General features: G+C 31.5%; 2 protein-coding genes across 7 annotated transcripts; both read right to left on the bottom strand.

Moving 5' to 3' along the window:
* Nucleotides 1-6,248: 6,248 nt before the first annotated feature.
* Nucleotides 6,249-9,345, bottom strand: LOC114379141 (yrdC domain-containing protein, mitochondrial-like). Of its 4 annotated transcripts, none has more exons than XR_003659420.1 (5): nt 9,111-9,343; nt 8,706-8,868; nt 7,570-8,478; nt 7,067-7,354; nt 6,249-6,573 (listed from the first exon to the last, which is right to left on the bottom strand). XR_003659420.1 is itself a non-coding variant. In XM_028337734.1 (5 exons), exons 1-4 carry the CDS (start codon nt 9,234-9,236, stop codon nt 7,338-7,340), a joined length of 450 nt encoding a protein of 149 aa, XP_028193535.1. In that variant the 5' UTR covers nt 9,237-9,345; the 3' UTR covers nt 6,249-6,573; nt 7,067-7,337. The 4 variants fall into 4 exon arrangements, 3 of the variants coding, with proteins under 3 accessions (XP_028193535.1, XP_028193538.1, XP_028193537.1); XM_028337734.1 differs by having other exon boundaries at nt 7,570-7,745; nt 8,706-8,858; nt 9,133-9,345; XM_028337737.1 differs by having other exon boundaries at nt 7,570-7,745; nt 9,133-9,344.
* Nucleotides 9,346-12,083: 2,738 nt separating this feature from the next.
* On the bottom strand, nt 12,084-18,143 carry LOC114380185 (probable E3 ubiquitin-protein ligase MARCH10). Of its 3 annotated transcripts, XM_028339141.1 has the most exons (9): nt 17,535-18,143; nt 16,176-16,330; nt 15,584-16,081; nt 15,314-15,476; nt 14,693-14,990; nt 13,891-13,963; nt 13,727-13,817; nt 13,150-13,229; nt 12,084-12,762 (listed from the first exon to the last, which is right to left on the bottom strand). In XM_028339141.1, the coding sequence occupies exons 3-9, from the start codon at nt 16,067-16,069 to the stop codon at nt 12,496-12,498; spliced, it is 1,458 nt and encodes a 485-aa protein (XP_028194942.1). In that variant the 5' UTR covers nt 16,070-16,081; nt 16,176-16,330; nt 17,535-18,143; the 3' UTR covers nt 12,084-12,495. The 3 variants fall into 3 exon arrangements, with proteins under 3 accessions (XP_028194942.1, XP_028194940.1, XP_028194943.1); XM_028339139.1 differs by lacking the exon at nt 16,176-16,330 and having other exon boundaries at nt 17,535-17,747; XM_028339142.1 differs by lacking the exons at nt 16,176-16,330; nt 17,535-18,143 and adding an exon at nt 16,637-16,756.
* Nucleotides 18,144-22,582: the final 4,439 nt, after the last annotated feature.

The following is a 22,582-nucleotide window of genomic DNA, read 5'->3' on the forward strand; positions in this document are numbered from 1 at the left end:
TTAGAAAATTTAAATACACAATATTTTAATTATTTTGATTTAAATTTCTTTTATTTTATAAATATTTTGTTTGGGTGAGACAATTTAAATTATTGTAGGAGCGGATCGTTTGATACAGGCTACGAAGGTTTGGATGTCGCCACTTCCGGTGAAGGAAGATAAGTCAGGATAGACGCCACTTCCGGTGAAGGAAGATAAGTCTGGGTAGACACCACTTCCAGTGAAGGAAGATAAGTCAGGGTAGACGCCACTTCCGGTGAAGGAAGATAAGTCAGGGTAGACGCCACTTCCAGTGAAGGAAGATAAGTCAGGATAGACGCCACAAGGATTACCTTGATAAGTCTAATAATTGGTTCAACAAGGAACCTGGAGAGAAACTCTCACCAAATTTTATCAAAATGCCAAAAGTTTTTTTATTGAAAATAAAAAACCAATACTTATAGTGTATATGAACAAAAAGATAAAAATAGACATGGGCCTTCTAAACAGTTTGGGTCAAAATTACAATAAATAAAAATTATAACTAAATAGAACATATTTATTATGGGCCTTCAAATTAATCTGGGCCTTCAGCATCAATTAATAGTCTTGATAGTGTCTCTGCCTCTGGGCCGTCATCCTTCTCCACTCGGGGGCTTTATCCTTCTCCACTTGGGCCTTCGCCCTTCTCCACTTGGGCCTTTAGCCTGTATATGGCCAATTTCAGGATTCTCATCATTCCCTCCTTCTTGGAAAACATTTGTCCTCAAATGTCCAAGATCATCACCGGGTTCAAGTACCACTTCCTTCCTTTTCTTGTGGGCTTGCTTGGCATAGCTTTCATTCTTCTTTGCAATTTGCACATTCACTTGGTCATACAATTTTTTTACATACGCAACTTTGGTCTGTGCATCCTTATGCTGAGTCTCTTGGGGCTTGCTGTTGGAAGTTGGCCTGTTAGGCAATGAAGCTTCTGGAAGGAGATCAACTTGATGTTCTATGCCTCTTGAAGGTGGTAGTCCATGAGGAATCTCCATAGGAAAGACATTTTTAAATTCATGCAATAAGGGTTGAACACTAGGAGAAATAGAAATAGTAAACTCATTAGAATTATGAGTAGAAATTTTACTGTCTTTGCAATACTGTAGATTGAGTGGTTCATGAGCAGGTAACACTTTCCTCACTTCACTCGCCTCTGCAAAATAATTAAATTTTCTCTCATGTGTATCACTCTTTTCCTCGGGTGTATCACTCTTTTTCATATTCCTTTGTGGTGCCTCACTATTTTCTTTCTCTTGTTCTCTCTTTTCTCTCATTCTGATTTGGTCATCACACACTTCTCTAGGGGATAGAGGTTTAAGAGTAAACGAGGAAGATTTGACTATTCGTCTGTAGGGCTCTTCTTTGTTACGGTTCAACAAACGTTGCATTTGTGTAGTCCACGTGTCCAGAAATAAGCGCTGAGATTTGTCCAGTTGATGATATACACTACCATTGTCACCAACTCTTGCCATGATTAAGGAACAAAGAATTTTGGAGTAAATTGAAAAAAAAATTCAGGACCTCACCACACTCTACTCACGTGTTTCTCTCTTTGATGGTAGTTCACTCGTGTTTGATGCATTCAATATAGGCTTTTGTGTGATGTTTTCACTCTTGCCTTTTACCACTCACTCCCTCTTAAGTTCCTGGATGAATCAAATTAGACACACAAGGTATATAAGAGGAAAGACAGTTTAATTATCACAGACTGTGTAGCAGATTTAATTTGGATAACAAATCAAATTTGATTTTGGTTAACAGATTAGACTTGATTTGGATTTAGATTTGATTTGGACAACAGATTCGACTTGATTTGGATAGCAGATTGGATTTGATTTGGATAACAGATTAGACTTCATTTGATTTGGATAACAAATTTTGATTTGATTTGATTTGGATAACAGATCAGATTTGGATAACAAATTAGATTTAATTTGAATAACAAATATGATAACAAATAAGATAATAGATAGGATAGCAGATAAGATAACAGATATGACAAGTAAACTTCAAATGCTTATAACTTTTGCTACGGTTGTCCGTTTGAGGCCCACTATATATCAAACCGCTCAGAATTCAGAGGAGAATCTAGATAAGGGGATTTGTTCCACGATTTTATTTCCAAAAAAAACACCTCTAAATGCCTCAATTTCGTGTTCAAAGATCAAACACCCTACTTTCTTTTCTTTTCTTTTTTTTTTCTTGTTTTCTTCTCTCTCTCTTTTTTTTTTTCAAATTTCTGCAACTTTTTTTTTAAAACTTGAAATAAAACTCAAATAGATTTTTTTTGACACAAAGTCTGAAAGACACAAGAAACAAGAACAAAAACAAAAACGTGACAAGAACAAGAACAAGAACGAAACAAAGACACAAACAAGAACGCAACAAGACGCAAACAAAAGCGAAACAAGGACAAATTACCAAAAAAAAAAAGAAAAAAAAAGGATAGGATAGGATAGGATAGAACCTGTATCAAGAGCCGAAGCTCTGATACCAGATGATGTGAACCTGAGTAGGAGCGGATCGTTTGATACAGGCTACGAAGGTTTGGATGACGCCACTTCCGGTGAAGGAAGATAAGTCAGGATAGACGCCACTTCCGGTGAAGGAAGATAAGTCTGGGTAGACGCCACTTCCAGTGAAGGAAGATAAGTCAGGGTAGACGCCACTTCCAGTGAAGGAAGATAAGTCAGGATAGACACCACAAGGATTACCTTGATAAGTCTAATAATTGGTTCAACAAGGAACCTGGAGAGAAACTCTCACCAAATTTTATCAAAATGCCAAAAGTTTTTTTTATTGAAAATAAAAACCAATACTTATAGTGTATCTGAACAAAAAGATAAAAATAGACATGGGTCTTCTAAACAGTTTGGGTCAAAATTACAATAAATAAAAATTATAACTAAATAGAACATATTTATTATGGGCCTTCAAATTAATCTGGGCCTTCAGCATCAATTAATAGTCTTGATAGTGTCTCTGCCTCTTTGGGCCTTCATCCTTCTCCACTCGGGGACTTTATCCTTCTCCACTTGGGCCTTTAGCCTGTATATGGCCAATTTCAGGATTCTCATCAACATGCATGACTTTTTTATATAATTATGACACTCAAGATCAAATCTAAGGGGGGTGTATTGGATTGGGATTTTGAGAGAATATTTTGACAAAAACAATCTTGAAGATTTTAAAAGATTATGTGGGATTGTATTGATTTTGTGGGATTTTAAAAGATTTTTTTTAAAAGACTTTTTACAATCAGGATTCTTAACCCAATATTTTAATGGATTTCTAACACAGATTTTTAAGATTTCAAAGTACTTTATGGATTTTTAAGATTTTGAAAGATTAATACATTTTAAACAAAAAAATAACGGAAGTTACAAAAGTGAATGAAAAAGATGATAAATAAATTATAATGTTTGAATAAAGAAAATAAAAACGATAGAAATTTTAAACCTTTTAATAACAAAGTCATTATTGCCTAAAAAAATAATAACAAAGTGATTCTCACTTCATGTTCGCCTAATTATTAGCATTTCTCCACATATCTGACCTATATTAGTCCTCCATATATTAGCATCTTCTTGTTCCTGCTCTTGTGTTTGAACAATAGATTCATGATCATTGTCTTCGTAATTTGGTAACACTGAAGATGAAGATGAAGACTCGTCAGTAGGTTCCACTGGAAATTCATCAGAACGACATTCTTTGCGAAAAAAATTATGAAGTGCTGCACATGCCAACACAATAATAATAACACAATAACAATTAAAAAAATATTAACACAATAATAATAATAATAACACGCTATCAAAAAAATAATAATAACACATTAATAATTAACATTTTAATAATAACACAAGAAAATAATAATAATAATAATGAACGTTGTAAAAAAACAAGTTGAAGAAACAGAAAAAAAAAGAGTTTTTTTATTTTAATTTGCATATACAGTACTAAAAAAAAAAGCAATATGAAATCTTGATGCATATCAATTGTCATTCTTTTGATGCATATTCATTGCCTGGACGTTGAAAACAATATGAATACGAAATCTTGAAGCATATACATCACCCTTTTCTTTTGATTTGCGTAATATACATATAGTATGAACAATATTGACTATCGATTGCCATTACAAAAATAGGTAAAATTGATTGAAAAGTTGTAAGAGAATGAACCTGGTAGTGGTTTGTGTCTTGTTCGGCAAGAAAAGAAAAAGTCTTTGGAAGATTATGAAAAGTCTCAAGGGTTTGGGTGAGATTGTTGGAGGAGTATTTTATGTGTATTTCTAACTAAAAAGTCTCTCAAAATCCATTCCACAAAAGAATCCATCAAAATCTATTTACTTTTGAATACCAAAAGACATTTTAAAAGTGGTAAGAAATCTCAATTGAATACCAACAGATTTTGTTGCCCTGAAAAAAAAAAATCTTTATTGTCTTAATTGAATACCACAAGATTTGTTTATATTTTATAAAAGTCTTGATTGAATACCACAAGACTTTTTAATCATAAAAAAGTCTTTTAAAATCCTTTGAAATCTTAATCCAATACACCCCTCAAGACTTCAGGCATATTATCTAAATCTCTCTCTACTGACTCTTATAATGTATTTGGACAAAGGATTTAAATTTTTTTAGAAATATTTTAATTTGTTTGTTTGGACAAAGTAATTTAATTTCAATAAAATTTAAATTTTATTTTTAAATATTTATTTAAAAATTAAAATTTTAATATTGAATAAAAATAAATATCCATAGTATAGTGAACACGGTTTGTTAAAAAAAATATATTCAGGACTCCAAAACCAACCAATTAAGAAACACGTATCCATCATCATCTTCCCCGAATGCCATTAGAACTTGTAAGCAATGAACCATCGGGCACCACCATCGACAAAACCACAGTGCCCTCTATGAACCACGATAAATTTCAAAGAACCCAAACAACTCAGTTAGACAAGGAACAGAAAGGTCATAGCTGGCGACGACGGGCTCTGGTGATTGCAGCGAGACAACGACGAGTGCAGAGACAGCCGCGATGTGGGTGTGTCGACGGCGGCGCAGGGAGTCTTGAGTCTTGAGAGTTGAGAGAATGCGATGGGTATATACTATGATAGAGTTAGTGGGTAATTGCATGAACCCCGAAAATCGAAAACTCCTAACAATCAACGCCGACAAAAACGAATATCTTGAGCAGTAATTTCCAGAAGCCACACTAGAAAAAAACTCATTGATCAAAATCGAAAAAATGGCGCAATAAACAATTAAGAAAAAAAAATGAAGAAAAGGATTGAAGAAAAAGAAGTGTGGAAAAGGAAGAGGCGATGGCGTTGAGGTGCAGATCTGGAACCAAAGAGCAGAGAGAGAGGGAGGTGGTAACTGAGAGAGAGACTTATGGAGAGTACTGTGCCGAGAGTTTAATTTCTTTATTTTCAGTGAGAATGTGAAATTCTCTCAAATTAATATATTAAAATACTTTATAAAAATATAATATTTTTTTAAAATATCCAATCCAAACATATTAGATTATTGAAAGGTATTTTAATATTTTATCTGTCCAAACAAAAGGGTTATGGTTTTAGAATAGGTATGATTTAATACAAATGCATATCCGACTTTTTTAGCCGGAAAACTTATTCTAGCATTCCTTTCATTGCCGGGAAGATTGAGAAATAGACATTTATAATCATCTTCATGAAATCCAATGCAAAAGCTACGATACACCAAACACGTAACATAATTCGTGATGCGGAGATAACACGATTCAGCATTTATGTTTCAAAACCTTAAAATAAAACATTTATGTTTCAAAGATGTTAAATATAGAAGGAATCCCACAACTCACAATCAACTGTCAAACAATCGCACTGGTGAATTAGCAAAACAATAGTTGTTCAGTTTCCTGCTTCTATCATTTTCATTAGTTTTGATGATAGTCATTGTTAGTACCTTTTAACACTTTAATTTCTCAGAAGAACCTGACATCATTGTTATTTGTTACATAATATAGTACAATAAGCTTATAAATCACGTGACTGGTGTAGCTAAAAAAATACAAGCTGCCAGATTTACCAGAAATGTCAAATATTCCCTGCAGTAATGATTGCTTTGTTATCATTATAGCCTTTAACACAACAATAATGCTATCCATACATCAAATGATTCATAGAACTGGATTTTACTAGTTTCTCAACAATTCCATAGCACGTGCTCGAGATAGAAGTTTTATATGAATGTATTGCCATGCTAATGCTTTAATGGAAATAAAATAGAATAGCTTAATTGAAGCACAAGGACCATTAACGCATTGTTTCATGCATCCTAGAGATCCTCTGGGAAGTAACATGTAAACAGTCAATGGAAATAATTAGCCTGGGTGATAGCTTCTCACATCACATGTCCAAGCGAAAGAATTGTTCTTTTGCAAGTGAAACATTAGGCCTAGCTAGAATGTGACACTGCAAATGAATCACAACTTGTTTAAGAGGTCTCTGCCTCAACCAAAGAATGCTTCTCCAAGATGGCAACTGTCTCTTCCTTTGCACTGCAAACCATAGGTTAACAAGAGGACAATCAAATATAAACTGTAAGGTGACATAAAATTCATACTTATAAAGCATCAAATATATACAGTAACCAAAGATTAAGAACAGGTATGTTCAAAACATGCAAAATCAGTTGATAGATATTCTAGCATACAGCTCATAAAATGTCCCTGTTTTGGGCCACTTTTATTACTTAATGCGGCTTCAGACAGGATCACAGGAATGATAGTTGTTTTTCATATGCATTATGGACAGAAGACCACACATCATTAACCAGAGGAGGGGAAATGTATGTTATCCCAACAGGAGATGAATCTAGTGTAATTCATTTTTACATGGTGAAATATTAGAGCAGAAAATCCCACCATTTCCACCCTATATAAGATTGAAAAAGATCATATAAAATATAACACATAGCTTTTGGCATCTGGATCAGACGTAGCACAGTCCATGTTTGAAATAATGCAGTGTATAAGAGTTTAGATCAGCTACCTTCCAGGTCTAAGTATTTTGTATTTGTGTGGTGTGGTGAGGTCCACAACCGTTGAACCTGCGAGACTTGATGGAATCAAACCACCATCATAAACAAAAGCAATGTTCCCAGAGGTTCTCAAAATCTTTGATGGAAAGAGTACTTGACTGGCCACTTAGGTTTGCACTGGTAAGGGCTAGGGCAGTTCCTGAACCACAGGCAATGATCCTGATGAAATTGCAATCAGGCACTCTAACTCCTATACTATCAAATCCTGGGTTCAAAGATCGTTCAAGAATACTTGACTCCTGTAAAATATCCAAATATACTATCAGACAATGTATAGGATCTTTAGTTCTTTACAACAAAATCAGAGGCTCACAGAAGATATGCTGACAAGGGGATTGAAGAAATAGGACTACACTGTTGCATCAAACAACTTTTGCTCACTGATTGATTTAAACATACGTCGCACAAATTTCATATTCCATGATACTCACACACTCACATATGACTTACTAACCACGTTTTAGTACAACTATAACAGGCCCAGGTAGGAGGCAATCAAGCAGACCATGAGGTAAATGGTCAGTGACAGCAAAACGGGCTATATCTGATACATCACCAACACAAATAGCCAGAGGGCTTGTATGTCTACGGCCTTTAATCTCGTAAATTCTGTTAACTGCTTCCAATGAGCTGCCAACATGCCACAAAGAAGGTAACAGGTAATCATCAATCATTCGGTATGCAATTGGGAGAGACACAAGGTAGGTCTAAATATGTGGAGACTGGAGTGCGAACGAAATTTTAAACATCTTTGATTAAAACACAACTTATTTCTATGTGGGTATAATGTGGGCATTCAGAAGGATGGGTATAGTGTGGAGCTAACTTTTCTCACATCTGATGTCTATGTAGAAAAATTGATATCTTATCAAAACCTATGTGATATGATATATCATAAAGCAATTATTTATCTGCTTTCTTTCATGGAGGACTGCAATAAACAGTCTTTGAAGATAAACTTTATCGACTCTTTTTTATAATTACACACTATTTTGCTGGGAAATATTTTGAATAACTGAATATTAGGCCCACAAATTAAAACAAAATAAATGGTAAAGGCTATAACAGTTATATAGTCCACTTCGAATCAAATAGAACCAACAGCAAGCGGCCACACAACGCTCTGCACAAGAGAGGCTTGACAATCTCTAGACTTATAAAATATAAATACTGAAACTCATTGAAATTTCACTAGTGTAGTGGTGCAGTTACAACATCATTCTTACTCAACACTATACTATGGTGTTTTATACAAGAAGAAAGATTCTGTTTATCGGTCAATGTTATCTTGTAGCTTGACTTTTAATTTTCAAACATGTACAATTGAAAAACAAGACAGTAAACCCACAGCCACCACTGTTTCCTGCACATACCCAAGAAAGCTAAATAAGAAGCAATGAAAATTATAAGATGCGACATAGATGAAAAACAAAACTAGAGGCCAGAAACAAAAGTGAAGCTTGAAACATTTAAACCATATACAGGCTACAAAGGCTATTTAATAGGTTTAAAGCAGAGATTGAAATAGCAGCATACCAAGCATCACAAGCAAATCCATAGAGTGTATCAGTGGGCACTGCAATGACTTACCCAGCTTTCAAAGCTTCAACTGCCTCTCCAGCATAAGCATCTGTGGCTGGATGAACCATATCAGAATTATCCACACTGACACTGCAAGACATGTTTTTAGAGAAACCCCTTCTCGGCCCTTCACACTGTTGCGAAGGTGGAAAAACCGACAACCTGAGAAACCCTGAAGCAACAAGTGTCATATGCAGAAGGTGAACTCAATTTGGTTAGGAGTTGACCACAGAAGGTAAAGTTATCGTTTTTATGCTGAATACCATAAAAAGGAGCATAGTTGACCATGAAACTCAAGTGGCCATACAAGAAGTTGAAAAAAAATGTTGAAGGGTCACAAATTTGGTTAGTTAATTGACCCACTAACTGTTTGATTGAAGTTTCGAAAAAACAAGACAGAGAGAAGAGACTGACAACGGTTGTGACTAAAGAGCACCTCGGAAGGAGAAATTGGAAGAGAAGCGAGCGTTGAGGATAAGCAGTCCTTGCGTAGAAACATTCATCGTATGCTAACCTGCGTTCACCAATGCTCTGCTCCATAGTCACTACTGAAATCTTGTAAGACACACGTTTTGTTCCTTCAACTCTCTCACTTTCAAGTTTTCAAGTTTCGAGTTTCAACCATTATATGTTCGGGAAAATACTCAAATTCATGACTCAAGTGTAATTTGTTGAAATATGAATCCTAAAGATGAAAAATGAGGTGACTCTTTTCTTATGACAATTTAATCCTTAATTTATCATGTTAGTAGAAAAATTAGATTTTATGGACCAAAGTAACATTTGGAAAAAAAAAAATTCATCTTTTAGAAACTCATGTCAACAAATTACACGAGGGACGAATTTAAATATTTATTCTTATATATTTTGAGTTAAAATAACATTTAATCAATTTAATTTGCGGGTTGTTTTCACAAATTTAATGACCTTGTGCAACCCCACTTTATTAGCAACACGAATCCTTCTATTTAATATCATTAAGTAAAAAAAATTAATGTTGAATTTATTAGGAAAGCAATCCTTCTATGTAATACCATTAAATAAAAAAGTAGATTTTATATTTTTTCGGTAGATTTTATATTTTTGTAATGTTGAATGTTATACCAGATTTGAATCTAATCTCTTATAAAATTATCCGATGACAATTATCATACGGATCACTAAGAATGCCTATATAGATTTTATATTAGAGATTATTAACAATGTTATTCTTAATTAATTAATATTTTCTTAATATTTCTAAAAAATATATTTTACAAAAAATATAGCATTATTATTTTTTCTAATTTAAAAGGTCATGTGGAATGAACCATTTTTTTTATCAAGAGAACCTAACTCAATTAATTGAATAAGATGTGAATTATTGTAAAGTCTACAAGATAAAAAAATGAAAATTTATCTAAATTCTTGGCCTTGACATTGTGATTTCTGAATGGGTTATTGTAAAGTTTTGGCTAAAATTCATTTTTATTCATTATGTTTTAATATTTTTTTTATTTTAGTACATTAAATTTTTAAAGTTTTATTTTGATCCTTTTATGTTTTTGAATGTTTCATTTTAATACATTAAGTTTTAAAAGTTTTATTTTAGTCTTTTAAGCTTTTGAAAGTTTCATTTTAGTTATTGTTTCGTTTTCCATTAAAAATGTTAGTGTTCCATCAATGTTAGTGTAACCTATTTCCATTTTAAATATTGTAGGCACCCTCGCACTATAATGGAAATATGTTTTCCTTATATATTTTGTACAACAAGAACATATTTCCATTTTGTTTTTTTCAACCCTTTTATTACAATGAAAATATGATTTTATTTTTTGTTTGTGTCAATATAAAATAGAATCATGATTTTGTGTCGCAACATAATGAAATCAGGATTATGTTGCAATGTGAGGGAGGAAGGGGTGTAGGAAAGGAAAGAAGGGTATTTTTGTTTAGTTATATTTTTTTGGAAAAATTGGTGGTGAGAATAGCAATTCCACCGGGATTCAATTCCTCAGGTATAAAACATATGAATTTCGGCCCAGATGGTTTCCTGGACAAAACATGCAAACTTGTCATTAACTTATTATGCACTTCCAAGAATATCATAAAAAAATAAGTATGAATGTTATAAAAATAAAATGTTACATTCAAATCATCAATTGTATTAAGTCACATGAACTGGCTCACCAACCAAGGAATAGAGATGATAAGAAATCAAATTTCTTTTAAGAGCCTATGACATAATTTATAACAAATTTAGGTAGGGTATATTTATTTATTAATAAGTTATGTTAACATTTATTCTTAAAAGTCTATGAAAAAAAACCCATATACTGACCGTATAAAATATATTCGATCACAAATAATTCTGCATGATAATTTATGTGGGATCGTAATAGGTATAAGTATACTTTTGGTCACGATTATAATTTGAGTGGAATTTTTATTTTTTAATAATTTTTTACTCAAATTTAGTTTCTCAATTTTTCACTCGTTTCAATAAGTCCTCGAACTAATTTTTATTCTTGCAATCAAATCCTTCAATAAGTTTTTTTTTTATCTAAAAAACTCTCAAATTCTCTTATTTTATATTTCAATGAACAAAGCTCATTAAAATGTAACAAAAAAAATCTTTAAAATATTTAAAAATGCATCCGCTCAAAATTCATCAAATCAAGATTCAAAACATTATATTTCACACTAAATTGAAAATTTCCCAGATTTCCATTATTAAAAAATCTTAACACCACTTCCTATAAAATCTTTCAAAATTTACCTCAGATTCATCCTAAACATTCAAATTTTATGTAAAAAAACTTTTATCATAATAATTTTATAAAATTAAACAAGTAAATTTGAGCAAATATTATAGGATATTATAAATGCAATTAAGCAATCATATTAATGTTATCAGATTCTGCTTTTCTGTTCCACGTTCGATTAGGTGATTAACTGAATGATGCAACTAAGTTGTCATTGAGAACCGCTGACACGATTTCTTATTCATCTTAAAACAACGGGAAAAGCTTAGTAGATAAAGTAGATGATACAATTCAGTGTCAGCTTGAATCGAATAAAGCAAGCTTCTTTATCTTGGTGATAGATTATTGCAAACACTTAGTCAAAAAAGGAACATGGCAAACACTACGTGTCACAAAAAGCTTGACAAGGATCTAATCATACATACATATCATTAGACAGTACTAAATTGGATAAAGATTAGTGATTTCCACTTCACAAATTTCCTCCCACAGAATGTGATAATTATTCTTGTAGCATAACACGGAATTTGCTAAAATGTACAGTGGTAGTGGCTTTAGATTTACGTGTAGCATGTTATAAATCAAGTGCTTCTTCCAAAAACAGCATGGGGGCAATGTAGAAGTGGAAAATATGCTCTAGTCCTAGGGTGGAAGGGAATAAAGCTTCATTTAGTTTACTACATTATTACATTTGGTGTTGCCCCATCAAAATGATCAAACCTCCAAGACAAACTAACAAACAAAACTTCCTCATCACTCTCGTGACCAAAAATAAAATCATTATCTCACCCAAGACTGCAAAAAGGAAGGCCAGAAGCCTTCTGGTTTTGATGAGTTGAAAATTGAAGTTCCCAGTACAAATAAACAGACAGAAATTTCATAGCATGAGCTACATTCTAAGTCACTCTATCGCTACCATAATCTGTACAATGAAGTCTAATATGTAACGAAGTAATAAAGTTTAATTCCCTATACACAATAAGTACTTCCAAATCCAGAATGAAAAGCAATCAGCTGCAACCCCTAGTGTTAAGAGAAACCACAAACACATCAATTCAGCTCTGATTTGAGTTCTGTTGACTTTGCACCACAGGTTGACTGTGATTGGAAGGACCTGACCCTGAACCTGGACGCGGCGTGTTTGGAGTTCGAGGATTTTGTGCTGCCTGTGGCATCAGTTGCGGCCCATGTTGCTGCTCTTGTAGAGCCTGCACTCTTCTCCTCCATCTAAAAAACTCCACAAGAATAGAACTTCCACTCATCACCACACCAAAGCCAGCAAATGTAGCCAGAAGGATTGACAGAACTGCTTGCACATGAACCTGTAGGAGACAAAAGACATCAAGAGTAGTCAGAATGCTTGGCCTTCTACATGTAGGGTTCTCAAACAGTGCTACACAAGCAGAATGTGGTGACTGGATTTTGGAATCAAGATATACATAAATGAGAATTTGGCTAGACTCTGATTGGATATATATTGTTCCATTGCATCTCCCAAGAAAATATTATGTCACTGAAAGTGAGGGGGTAAAATTTCATCTGTACCATATTGGGTACAGTGATACACTCAAGTTTTATTTTAGTGATAAAAAAGTAAAAAACCAGCACTCTTCATTTGATCGTTTGTTTCTCAAAAAATATTATCAAACTTGGTTTCAAGTGAAAAATACAGATAACAAGAATTTGGTTTACACAAAAATAATCATTACCACGGAGTAAAATATGTGTGCAAAGAGAACCACCAGAGCAAACTGAGCAGATGCATAAATCCAGATGAACCTGCTCTTCACTGAACAGCAAAGTTCAAAACAAAATTTGTTAGGGTTGACATTAATCAGTGAAACCAACCAGGCACCATGAAATATTGAAATTTGCAAAGAACAAAAGGTATGATTATGAATAAGATATCTACAAAAATTACTTCTTGACTACGAGAAACCTCAATGAAAAATGCAAATTAATAATATACATAGTTGCCAGAGTGTCAGAAATTACACAAATAAATGAATGACTTTGGCTAATTCACCATTATAAATCAATAAAGGAGGAAGTTTCTAGTGTCACTCCCACTCCAATGTTTCTATTGCCACTCTTATTTAATTAAATTTTATAAAATTTCTAAATTATCAGTTTCATTAACAGAGAAGAAGGGTATGTTAGATTAAAATTATTTGAATGACTGGCAATAGATCATAGATGCACCAGAGTGACAATAGACACTCCAGATAAAGGAAGATGAGTTCTCCAGAAAATTATATAGACACTTATCAATGTTTGCAAACCTACCCATTGTTGATGATGTCATGGAGGAGAGTAGACCCAATACACAGGAAAATGGAAGAGATATGGCAATTGCACCAGTTCCCATTTTTCCAACCTGCAGAGAGTTGAATGATTGAGTCTACACAAAATTGAAACTTCAACAGATTTGAGAGAACTGTTGTTCTTACCAATAGCTGCTCAAGGAAACAGAAATAGGCAAGCATGCTAACAATGACAAGCACTGGGACTTCCTGCCAAACTCTATTAAATTGAGCAGACAAATTAAAAGAATGACTCTATAGTAACAACCCACAGTACAAGAAGTTATGAAAAAAGATATAACGGGAACACTTTATTTCACTAGTAAGAGTATGACAATACACTTGTAGCTGCTTCAGAACTCTGAGAAAATATTAACTTACAAAATAATAACTATCATGGATGGTCTGTATCACAAAATATTAATTTTGTGAGTCCATTGCTTCAATTTCAAGGCATGACAGTAAACTAACTGATCCATGTTTTAAATAGTGTATTAACCAGTATTGTATACATGAAAGCGACAACAAGTAATACAAATTTTAGTCAAATAATGAATGAGTGGCAGGATGGTGATTCAAGATTACATAACTATAAATCTGTTAGACAACCCCAATAGTTAGTTAGTTGGCATAGTTAGTTAAAGAGCAAGAGATAGTATGTTATAACTAATAGGAGGGGCAAAGATAGGGAGGAATCTTGTCATTTGACAGGAAATTAGGCTTTTGGGCATTCGGAGGTGCAAAACCCTCAAAGATGTGCAGTGTGTGAGTTTCTGTTCTGTAGATTGGGGAGTTCCTCCCCATATTTTCCAACAATCCACCAGGTTTCTATCAAGGTCTATTAAGATTCAATGATATCCATTTAGTTCCTAATTGAAGCATATTGTCATAATTCATTCATCAGAAATCAGTAAAGATCTTTCTCCAAAAAAAAAGTGAATGCACGTGCCTGTATCCATTTACATCTTCAAATTGAGACCTATTTCCACCATTATTCCGATTTCGAACACTTTGGATCCGTAATAGTGTGACAGGTAAGTTTCGAACTTCCTCCTTGCACACATCGCAGGTCTTGTTACCCTTTATACTAAACCATTTAATTGCACATTCTTGGTGAGCCAGAGCAAGTTCACCTTTACAGCTGCATTCCAACTTGAAGGTCTCACCTCCTTCACACAAATCAACCAGACATATTCTACACACAGCCTCTTCTTCAGCTATATCTTCACCATTAGCATCTTCGTTTTCTGCACCATGAAAGTATTTAAAACAAGTTACTAACTGCATGCAGGATAAGAAACAGTAAGTGTTGTAAAATTAGAAATTAACCACAATGTCTCCAGAGAAAGTCAGAAAAGCGTTAGAAAGAAAGAAAACAATCCAAGACTATTTGAGCATATATTCTGATCTGTCATAAGGAAGCAGTCTTACAAATATTCTGTCAGCACTTTTTCCTAACTGTTAATTCTACTAATGTTTGGCAAAACATTATAATCCCGAAAATTCAAAGTTGACATATCAAATTCTAACATTTTCATGAGTACAAATGCTAATGCTTATAATGAGATACCAGTGTCATTTGTTGTGGGTGTGGCCAACAATTCATTTCCTTCTTTTACTCGAGGAGTGGAAGGAACAACACGGAAAAATGAATCCATCCTCCTTATGCTTTTATCCTTGTTGTTGGCAGGTACTGAAAGAGAGCGAGCTATCTTCCGCTGGGTTTCTCTTTTCTGCAAAAGGAACTAACAGGTTAAAACAATTTTTTTATGACGTAAGATTCAGCAGCAAATGATATAACTCTAGAAAAAGGGAATTTAAAAGCATTGCTAAATCTCACGTTTAAGGGACCACCAACACTTCCACCATGAGAAGATTCATTGTTTGATTGTCTAATTTCATCCAGTGGTAATGATGACGTTCTCTTAATCCTAGGAGTAAATATCTTAGTAAGAGACAATGATCTTGAGATTGAAGACTTTTCTCCAATGCCTGAAGAGGAAATTTCTGGAGCTGCAGCATTAGGTTTTTCAATATCTATTGGTGTTCGATACCTGAAGCTCAGTTTTGGAAGCAGGCTTCTAATGGATGATTTGCTTCTTGATGTTGAAGGCCCAGGAGAATTATATGTTGGAGGATCAACAGAGTGAGAACTCACAAGAAAATTCACTCTCTTTGGAGTAGGAGTGGGATTGGAACTTGGTGTCGGTGGTATTTTGATAGCAACAAATTCTTGAGAACACTCTTCTGTTCTTGAGGGTATCTCTAGAAGAAGATTCTGTCGCTTCCGAGGAGGAACATGTGTGGTTTCTTCAGTTATCCCCATTGGATTATCAACCTACAATAAAATATGGAATTGATAAAATAAGCGCTGTAGCATTGAAATACATATAAACTAGATTACACCTAATAAAACTATCAAAGTAACTCACTCAATCTTTTCACTAATCATAGCTTGAAAGCCACCAAGTTACAACAGAATTAGATTATTTGGAACAGGGCTACTGAATTTATCTGCCTTATTGATAACAGATTCTTTCTCCCTCCAGCCTCTCCATTAATTCACCTCCCCACTTGTAAAAAAATGCTGTAGTTTTGAAACACGGAATTGTAATAAAAAGACAATGCCAAGACCATGTTCTCACAGAGTAATGATTTACATAGTGGCACATTTATCAAATAAATTATAAAAAGAATCAAATATACAGTTTAAAGACAGAACCACCAATATTAATGACAGGTATCAACTAGAGATCCTTTATTTCAGAATTCAGATTAGTAGTAGTATAGCAGATTCATATAAAAGAGATTACAAGTTAAATACATATTTAAATGAATTCATCCCTTGAATCTTTGTATCATTATTGTGAAGAAAATATAAACTAGTACTCACACTGCATCTGTTTAGCAACGGGAAGTAGGAAACTGTAATGTATTGAATTTCTATTCAAATGATAAACAGTTATACAATGCTTGAATTTTGAAATCCTCTAAAGTACTCTTATTCTAGCTTTGGGAAAATCCCTCTTGAGGTCAAATTCAATACCATGAAAGATACAAAGAATAAATCATATTCAAAACAAAGTGCATCATTTTTTAGCAAATTATTTATTGATATATATTTATGGAGTAAATTAATATATGCTTTGCTCAGCAGATTCAAGTTTCTAACCAACTGGGTTCTCTGGGTCTTAGGATGCTGACTAATATGACATTCAACTGCATAAATAAAAGTACAAAGAGATAAAAACAAAAGACGCTTGTTGCGGGCATTTTTCATGCACACACTTCAGAAATCAGAACAAACACGCTACCAATTAAAAAGGAATAAAATTCACACAATGAAACAAGACACTACAGTAACATAACCCACGGCTGCAGTTGGTGAAAATTCAGAGAGATCAAGCTCCGAGTATTTTAAAATATATGCATATGATATATATTAGTCCAAAAAAGACCCCAATTATAGAAAAACAAAAATAGTATATAACAGAGCGAACTTGGCAATCATAATGATTAGTTCCAATGTTGAGAACATGTCTACCATAGCAAAAAATGGAAATCACAATCTGAAGAATCATAATCCAAAGAAAACCAAAACAAATATAGAAGGAGCAACAAATGAGATTATTGAGAAAGAGAAAGAAAATTAAAAAGAAAAAAGGAAAAAAAAAACATATTCAAGAATCAAGAGTTTAAAAAAGTGACTAGTCCTTGAAACAAAACCAGACCCTATGTCCCCAATAGATTAAAGCTAAAGAAGATGCAAAACGAATAACAGAAACTGTTACCTTTTGAACGGGAAGAGAAACTGTTCTTCTGCAAGAACCTGCATCATGTTCCTCACTCACAGTCATAGGCTTTTCCTCTGTACCATTCATTTTTCTGTAGCAAAAAAACTAGAAACCCGGAATTTGGAATTCCAAGAGCAAGCCAAATTACAAATAAATTTCAGTCCTTGGAGACACCAATATTGCCCATACCACTTATTGCTGGGTGCATGCAAGAGATGAATGATGACAGAGAGAACTAAAATAGTAGTACTATGGGTTACAAAGATAAGAGGAATAAGCACAAAGACCAAGCTTTGACATTGATGACACATTTAGTGGGGTACCCTTCCCTATGATCTGCTGCCACTTACACTTCATAAATTATTCTTCCTGCCACCGTTAAAAATGTGTCGATAATGTTTATCTTAACAAAAATTATCATATAATGAGATTAATTTATGTAGCATTATTCAAAATATTATATTTATATGCCCACTTATTTGCAAAAACAAGTCTCAATTCCCCACAAGGTGGGAACCTAAAATAATAAAGGAGTGCAGAGAAAGCTAGGAGAAGAAAAGGAATGGGAAGAAAAGATGCAGCAGCAGCATCCAATCACATTCACACCTAGCTCTGCCTCTGACTCTCAACTTCCCATATTGAATGACATTGAATATCTTTTAAACTGAATTTAACTTTAAAACAAATAAAGGGCCGTGTTTAATTTTAATTTAATTTAAAATATTGTTAGATTAATAACTTTTTCTTTCCTGAATATAATGGGATTCCTTAAGCATGCATATAAAAATTTAATTCTTTAGTCATGTATTTGAAGAAGATTTTATGGAAAGCGAGAATTTATTTTAATGATATTTACGTCTTGAAAATTAGTCTCTTTTTCTTGTGCATTAATTATTTTTTATTAAAATATATTTATTTATTTTAATCTATAATTAAATGTTCCTCTAGATTGTCACCTTCTTTTTTCTATGAAGATTGAAGATGAATAAGTTTCCATTAATATTAAGGTGAAATTTTTTAAAAAATATTATAATTAAAAATAAATTTAATGTTAATACTTAAATTAATTAATTTTCTTAATTTTGTCAATTATATTTTATAAATAGGGATGAAGGAAGAACATTACTTACCTTCAGAAGAAAATAATTTAAAGATAAATATATCTTCAGTTGTACTATCACTTATGAAATTCTTGCTTTAAGTTTGATTTACAAAACTTTACGTTAATTACAAAGTAACACATGCTATTTTACATTTAATAAGGTATAAATATGCGTGTCAGTATAAATATTTTGTTTTTAGGCTAAATTATTTTGATTATTATAGTTTCATCATTTTTACCTTTGATCCTATATTTTATATTTTAATTCTCTTTTAGTTTCTATAGTTTTAAAAATGATTTTTTTAATTTTTATTTTAATTCTCTTTTAGTCTCTATAGTTTGAAAGTAATTTTTTTAGTTTTTATATTTCATATTTTAATTTCATTTTAATCCTTATCATTATCAGTAATATTATCAATTACAATTAACTACAAAAATATTAATAAGTAATTCGTAATTAATTTATCGTAAGATAATCTGTAATAAAAAAAATAATTAATCATTTATAACTAATTTATAACTAATTATTTTTATATTTTTTTTGTAGTAAGGACTAAAAGGTAATTAAAATATAAATTATAAAGACTAAAAATATCACTTTCAAATTATAAGGACTAAAAAAAATATAAATTATAAAGATTAAGAAAAATACTTTTGAACTACAGGGACTAAAAGAGAATCAAAATATAAACTATAGGGTCTAAAAAAATCACTTTCAATAGGGACTAAAAATATAAAAATCATGAAATTATAAGAAGTAAATGAATAATTTAATCTTATTTTTAAATAAAATAATAACGTGCTAGTTTATAATTAGTTTACTTTTCTATGTGCATAAAGTATTTTTAGTAAACTATATATCCTCGATCCATACCCACTAAAAGATATTACTTTTTTAGGTTAAATTATAAAATTCGTCTCCTTATTTTTTATTTTTCATTATTTGAGTCCTAGAATTGATTTTAATGTTAAATTTTAAATATTAAACAAATTAAAAAGTTGACCAATATTTTCTTAAAAAATAAGAACTTAAATAAATGTTTAAGAAATGATTAAAACTTTGATCCTAATCATCAGTGACACACTCCTTTACCATTAGACTCACATACCCATCTTAGATATTTAGTACAAAATATAATATTAATATAAATTTTATACAAAAATAACTCATAATTCAATTTTTATTATTTTTAAAATATAATATATAAAATTAAATTCTATTTTCATATATATTAGAATATGTATATTTATATAAGTTTTATTTTTATTTTATATATTATATTTTTATAATGTTATGTATTTTTATTAAATTATTCAAAAATTATTTTATATAATAAATACATAACATAACTTTTATATTTAACGTATATTTTTTAATATAAATTATAATTTCATAAAATAAAAGTATTTTATTTACCTATATTAACATATTTTTGTTATTTATTATAATAGTATTTATATTTATATTTAATTTTATTCAATCAGGTATGTAATTTTTTTAAAAAATTAAATTACACATTAAAGATACGTAATTAAATAAAATGATAATATTTTTTATTTTTTAAAATATTTATGTATGTGATTTATTGACAGTATTTTTATCTATATTACAATAAATAACATGAATATCTTAATATAGATAAAAAAGAATTGTTACTAAATCACAAATATTATTTTAAAAGATAAATATAATATATAAAATGAAAATTAAAATTATATAAATATATATATTTTAATTTATGTAAAAAAAATTAATCTTATATATTATATTATAAAAGATAATATATATGATTATAAAAATATAATAAATTAAAAAAAAATTATGAACTATTTTTGCATAAAAATTATATTAATATTATATTTTACACCAAATATTCAAATAAGCATTTAAGTATAGTGATAAAGGAGTGTATTTTTCACTTCAAAGACCATAATTTTAGTCCTTTCTTTGGAAGACTTAATGAATTCTAAAATATAAAAAAATAATAAATTAAAAAAAAATAAGAAAACTGATGTAGTAAATAGATAAAATAGGAGGATGGATTTTTTACTTTTCAAAAGAACTTTTATGGATGAGATTAGTGGTGCTGCATAAGGCAGCTAAGTGACGCAAATATTTGTTGATGTTTTCAGGTTCATTCACCAAATCACTTTCTGTTCACGCAATTATCGTGTGATATAGTTCCTTCAGACTTATAGGTATGAAAAAAATTGAGTGTTGTTTCGTGTCGGACAAGTGACATGACTAGCCAGGTAGTATTTTATTTATTTTGTCAACATTAATATATTATTAAAGAAACTAAATTAATTTCGACCATCACGAATTTACTACTCCATTATTGAAGGGAATACGAATAGCATAAGTTCAATCTATCAAGCAGTGGAGAATTTATGGTTATATTCTTTTTTAAAATTCAATGGATGTAAGCACATCAAATATACATATTTTATATGATACACATAACATATTGAATCGAGAGGGAAATATTATTCAACTTAGGGGGAAAATGGAAACTAAGTAGTGTAGGCATTATGCATGAAATAATTTTACATTATCATTTAATTATAAATTATTATATATTTATGATAAATTTATTTTTTTTAGAATAATTATTTTAAAAGTCATATTAACAATAAATTTTAATTTATTTAATGAATAATTGTATAATAAATTATCAACTTGTGTAATTATTTTAATTTAATTAGAAATTTTGAGTTGAAATGATAGATATACAGTTACTAAAGAAGAATTTTACCATCTATAATTATATTTTATCTCATTGGAATATATTTGCCTTCCGTTCATAATAATACTTGTGTTCTGTAATAAAACTACTGTAATGCATAACACTAACAGTTAAACTAAAAAATGAGATAGAAAATAATGAGAGGGTAGACAAAATTTGTGTGCAGCAGCTTTCACGGGATACATAATTATGATTAACGTGGCCAATGTCTAGCCACCAAAGAATGTGCATAACGGTTAAGCTAGGGCACTTGTACGTTCATATGTTACTTACTATGTATCAGCAATCAGCTTCAAGATAGTAGAGACCCCCGCTTCTTTGCTTTGAGTTTGTCCTTGCCAACTGTGCCATCTGATGGAACAGGGAAAAAAGAAAAGGCAAAATCAACTTCAGATCTTTAAGAAAGAAAGCAAAAGCAGTGTCCTCCATCCATGATCCAACCCCACATATAGGCAGTGGAACCGTATGATTAGGCATCATTTAACTGTACCACTACATATCAATAAAGGTTGTACTTTCCATCCATTTTTCTTTAATAGTAAATAAACTCTTATATCATCAACTGTAGATCGATTTCTAGTCAATTCTTCCACGCAAGGCAGTGATAAAAAATGGACAGAGTCACTGATTTACCTTACAGTTAAATGATACTCCAAAACATTATGTGTTATTTGGATAATAATATATTAATCTCAATGCTTCTGAATCACCTTCATATTTTATATATATGTGTAGGGTAAAAATGAGATCGAGTTTCTTCTTTTTTCTTATCTGAATGCATTATTATATAAATTAAGATACAGATTGCCCTTTTTTACCTTTCTCTCCTATCCTTGCTTCCAGATATAGGTTTGAATTAAAGTATCAACAACAAGGAGGCTTGACAGAAGCATTTCGAGTAGAAAGGTAAAAGGCTCCCATGATTATTTTAAGTTTAATTATGATCAAAACCTGCCACTTTTGCTTTTGCCACCACAAGATGCTTATGCTTACCAGATTGTGGTCTTGATATGAGGAGATTAAAGAATGAATTCAAACGTACGTCAAGTCAAGAGTACCCCTTCCCTTTGTTTGTTTTTCTTTCACTTCTGTAACCTTTTCAAAATTATAGCAAACACAATGATTATTCTAGAGAGACACGAATAACATTTGAGGTTCACGAGTCCATGCCACTTTTAAAACTTGATATGCTAATA

This window comes from Glycine soja, chromosome 12, assembly GCF_004193775.1.
Source record: "Glycine soja cultivar W05 chromosome 12, ASM419377v2, whole genome shotgun sequence".
Taxonomy (NCBI): Eukaryota; Viridiplantae; Streptophyta; class Magnoliopsida; order Fabales; family Fabaceae; genus Glycine; species Glycine soja.